Raw genomic sequence first — 5,494 nt, 5'->3', positions numbered from 1 at the left:
ATAAAGAATAAATGGAGCAAGACGCTTATAATAAAGTTCCTTTAATTCCGACACATGTTTCGAAAATTACATGCACTCTATTCCAAAGAAATAAAAGATGTTATTATACATGTAATTTTCTCTTCAGGGAACCATTCTTTAAATGCAAGACTTGTACTGAAAGTGAAAATTACATATTTGGAAGAACACTACATAGCTAAGTTTAAAAAGACCGTTAGATATAAGAACACTAGGTTACAGGATGTAGTATTAGGAGGAAAGTGATGAATGCTACAATTGGAGTTTAAATCAAATAGAAGTCATAATAAGCCACAAAAAATTTTTTAAATAATAAATTAAGTGTTTGATAAAAAAATGTATGCAAGTGGAAAGAAAAAGGGAAATAATCCAGTGGATTTGTATTTAGAGTGCATGTTTATGTTCGTGAAACTTCGTAAATAAACGTGTAGCAATAAAGTTGCTTATAATGTGAATAGTTAATATGAGTAACTATTAATAGTGTATCATAGTAATTACAGTAATTAACCTAAGTAAACGGCAATACATAATATAATATTATAGAGTAATAAAAGATTAAATTACATGAAGAAATGGATTTGCAATAAATACATATTTAAATTCATATTTAAATGCATATTTAAACTAAATCAGAATTATCTGTCAGAAAAAAACGTGCGTCCTTATATATTACTTTATGACATAAAGGTATATTAATAAAAGCAGAAGTCAATCTTAGACAGAATATAGAAGTTAAGTACGAGTAGAAAGAGTATATCTTAAAGTATATTTCTAGATAGAGAATAGAATAATTTAAAACTGGATTTGAGAGAGATGTACGAAGGAAAGTAATCATTTATTTTATTCTATTATATTACTTTCGAAAACCAGATCGATAAAATTTACGTAAATATATACGTAAACTATATGAATATGGAACTATTTTACAAAGAGGAAAAAGTAATAAAAATAAGAAAAATAAGAAAATGAGTGTTGATAAAGGGAGCTTAGTGTGTTATATCGCCTGCTATTGAAATAAAATTATAGCAAAGGATCCATATTAAAGTTAGAACAAGATGTAAGTTAATGACTAGAATGGAGAAGGATTAATTTAATTTGCTTGATAATGTTAGGTCTATATAAGTGATCAATAAATTTAATCCACTTTTGCATTACATAATTCCTCAAGTATTACTGTTCTTGGAGTAGAACAATCTGTACTAACTTGAGAAGGATAGTGTGTAGGATCAGCTAGCATTGGAATTAATTATAATTATTATTATTATTATTGTTATTATTATTATTATAAAAATTAATATTATTATTATTATTATTATTATTATTATTGACCCGCTCCATGACCTTCAAGTAATGAAAGTCATGGAGAGGGTCATAGGCCAACTAATTAGGGAGCGAGTCAGTTTAGATGAGATGCAGTTTGGGTTCGTGCCAGAGAAAAGCACCACTGATGCTATATTTCTCGTAAGACAGCTGCAGGAGAAATACCTAGCCAAGGATAAACCTCTGTACCTGGCTTTCGTTGACATGGAGAAAGCCTTTAACAGGGTCCCCCGATCCCTTATTTGGTGGTCAATGAGGAAACTAGGGATAGAAGAATGGTTAGAGCTGTGCGAGCCATGTACAGACGCTGTCAGTAAGGTGAGGGTTGGCAATGAGTACAGTGAAGAATTCTGGGTAGAGGTAGGGGTCCACCAAGGTTCTGTCCTCAGCCCCCTCCTATTTATCATAGTCCTCCAGGCGATAACAGAGGAATTCAAGACAGGATGCCCCTGGGAGCACCTCTATGCTGATGACCTTGCATTAATTGCTGAGTCACTATCAGAACTAGAGAAGTTTCAGGTGTGGAAGCAAGGACTAGAATCGAAGGGCTTTAGAGTCAACCTAGCTAAAACCAAAGTCCTAATAAGTAGGAAGGTAGACAAAACACAATATAATATGCCTGACTAACAACTGCCACCTTCCAAATAAAAATAACACACTAAATAACAGCAGGAACAAGTAAAGAAACTGACTGACTAAAATGTACCACCTATTTACATTCTTTTGTGAACCCCTAAAAAATCCATTACAAAAAAAGTTGACACACCCAGTTATTAAGGTTTTAAATGCTAGACTTCACACTTCTGGCCCTTGCATATTCAAATTCAATAAAGCCCAAAATAACTAAACCACTAACACATCCTGTGCCTACCTAACAAAGAAACACACCTAAGCATACACACTTGCTTACAAGGCTGTACATATATTAATAAACTCTAAACAATAAATTTAATCAATAAAAATTTATCCATAACAACCTACCCTAAAACCTAACTACAACCCCACTCAAACACATACAGCCAAGTAAGAACACCTTCATTCTGCCCTCTGGAAGGAAACTGTCTCTCAAAAAATACCATATATAACACAATGGTAACCACGAATACCACACCAGATACTATATCTACATATACAGGAGCTACAACAAACCAGTTCAAGATATGGTGCAACCAATGCATGCACACTTTTCACAACTCAAGCAGGAAAAAGATACATCATTATGTAAACATATATGGCAGTTAAAAATGAAAAAGTACTCTGTTTAGCATCAACTGGCACAACAGAGATTATATAAAGCCAAAATTTACTCTAATGCATTAGAGTCTGATGATGGCATAACTGGCCAAAACTTTGTAGTCACTGTCAACAATATTCTTGTTTAAGAATGTGTGTGTGCAGTGGGGTTGAGCCCAAGACCACATGGTTGGGAAGCAAGTTTCTTATTCACAGTCACACCAGTGTACACACACACACACACACACACACCCCACACATTAATTTTCTTTGGCTTTGTTATTAGATTTACTTCAGATAATACTAGTTTCAATTTTAGTAAATCACTGATTGCTTTAACGTAAATCCACATGCAGCCTGCAGGTCTCTCTAAATGGTATGCCTAATGAACAATTACCTTTAATTTTTTTTAGCAGTGTGGCCTGCCTGATGAGCTATGGCTATGCCTTATGCAGTGCGTTTCTCGTAAAAGGTTGCCTATGTCTGCTTTAAAGAATAAATTTTACCAGTTACTACTAACACACTTTGGTGTCTAAAACACAGTAACTATGAACAGTTATATTGAATTAGATATTACTCATATTAATAAATAAAATCATGTTGGTTTAATGTTGTTTTATTTTTTTTTTGTTCCATTTTAGATTAATGGTCAGAACATTGATTGTATGTCTGCTTCTGAAGTAACCAAAATATTACAGACATGTGGAGAAATGATAATGTTAGAAATTTGGCGACAGACTGCCTCCCCTGCCAATTCAACTGGTTCTTCTCCAACACCTATCTGCCAAACCATGATTAGATCATTGCATGAACAATCTGTAATTTCTGCTGCAACCTCTGATCATTCCTGCAATGAAGCAGATAAAGATCACCTTTGGGATAGTGGCTTAGAAGAAAGCAAAGACAGTAGAAGTGTTCGGCACAGTGGTTCCCAGACTGACAGTTTGGACAGTCCACAACCTCCACATAGGAAAAGCAACAAATCTTCACATCAAAAGGAATCTGAAAATAAAAGCCGACACAGTGCATCTGACAAGCTTTTAGAGAAAGCATGGGACTTTTTCAAAAAAGGTCGTCATAGTAAATACATTGATAAGCAAGAAAGAAATGCAGCTCAAACTGATGAAGACAAAGTAATTGCAGAATTTAACACCATGTTGAATGAGCAAGAGAATTACAATGGTCGTAAGAAAAAAGAACTTGAACATGAAAATAGTGGTACCTGGCCAAAATACAGAGGAATGCAAACCAATGTGTCTGGTCAGGGCACTGTAATAGTTTCATCACAGAAACGTAAAGACCGTCCACCATTATCTGTAATATTACAGGACTATGTGCCTTCATACAAAGCCCCTCCTGTCCCTCCAGAAAGAACTCACTCTTCATTTGCAGCCTCCATCAGACATAGTCCTCAGAATTCTGAGGTTGGCAGACAAATGCCATCTGCAAACAGACATAGTCCTCAGAATTCTGAGATTGGGAGACAAACTCCATCTGCGAACAGTCAGACATCAAAATTGATGAAGCTGACTACATTAACTCCTTATTTAACCAAATCTGTACCCCCTCCTTCAACCAAAGACCATTTTCAGAAGAACATGTCTGATTGTAAGACATTGCCTTCTAGCCACACTCCTCTTCACTCAAGTCCAACAGCACTTGATGCAGTTTTTATTGACTCTTATTCCAAAGGTGTGCGACCAAAGTCCATACCCAATAAATATGAAAAGAAATTGCATCCTCTGCCTGCAGCTTTTAATCATGTCACAGCTCCACAGCTGAATCAAAGGCGTTCTCACCCATCTGAAATGCCTTCTTTCCATCCTTCAACACCATTCGTCCCTAAAACATCATCTGTTTCGCCACCTTTACAAGATTGCGGTAATTTTCACCGACTCCCAGATAGGTTGTCTCCAGTTGTCACAAATCCACGTGCTAGAAATGCATCTAGTTATTCCAATAGGTAAGATTTTCAGTTCCCTATTTTTGAAAGAAATAATTCCATGGTTAGTTTGGCTATTTTACCTTTATTTTTATGTTTCTTTTTTATTATGTTGATTTGCTTGGACAGTTTGTAGTTCAGATCAGATATCTTGCATCTAGATTCTGTTCTTGATCGGTTATGTGTATATCTAATAGAAATATACATGCATGCATGCATACATACATACATACATACATACGTACGTACGTACATACGTGTGTATGTTTATGATCATCTTTTTAATGTGCTTGCATGGATCAGGTGATATTTGTTGAGACAGATTTTCTATAGCCAGTTGCTCTTCTTGTCACCAACCTTCATTGTTACTATACAAGGCGATTTTCCCTGGTCCTTTGAGCATAGACAGTATAGTGGCTAGATGTGTTTCCACAAAAGATTCCAAATAAATGACAGTTTGTAGAATGGTGACGTTTGTTTACAATTAGTGCTCAACGTCAAGACAAGAAGAGAATTGGAAAGAGAGAGACACACACACATACGCACACAAACTCACACATACCACGAGCGTCTTTCAGTCTGTCTACCAAATTCAGTTAGAATGTTTTGGTCAGCTTGGGAATATAGTAGAAGATACTTGCTTAAGGTGCAATACATGCTGTATTTTTCAGCATATAATTTTTCAGACCATAATTTATAATAAAAAGTGGTAGATTGGCTTAGTCACCCAAGGCGACTTTGGAGGACCAAAACTTCCATGTGAAATGCAGCAGGGTTTGGGAAGATAGTGACAATGTTTTACATTATATATTTTGTTGACCTGTATACCAGAAAATACAGACTGTGTGTGTGTGTGTATATATATATATATATATATATATATATATATATATAGGAAAAGATAAAGAATGTATCTGAGTTTGTCTATGTGAAAAGCAGTGTGGTTTAGCAGGCATCAAGAGAGAGAAAAAGGGTGATGAG

General features: G+C 35.2%; 1 protein-coding gene across 1 annotated transcript in view; it reads left to right on the top strand.

Annotated features, from left to right (window-relative positions):
• The window catches only part of LOC106873835 (disks large homolog 5), a 173,897-nt gene that overhangs the window by 120,940 nt on the left and 47,463 nt on the right, over positions 1-5,494 (top strand). Inside the window, exon 10 of the mRNA XM_014921344.2 lies at positions 3,213-4,534. Within this exon, the coding sequence (XP_014776830.2) occupies positions 3,213-4,534 (1,322 nt within the window). The remainder of the gene's footprint in view (positions 1-3,212; positions 4,535-5,494) is intronic.

Source organism: Octopus bimaculoides, chromosome 7 (assembly GCF_001194135.2).
Source record: "Octopus bimaculoides isolate UCB-OBI-ISO-001 chromosome 7, ASM119413v2, whole genome shotgun sequence".
Taxonomy (NCBI): Eukaryota; Metazoa; Mollusca; class Cephalopoda; order Octopoda; family Octopodidae; genus Octopus; species Octopus bimaculoides.
This window is presented reverse-complemented; position numbering and strand designations above follow the sequence as displayed.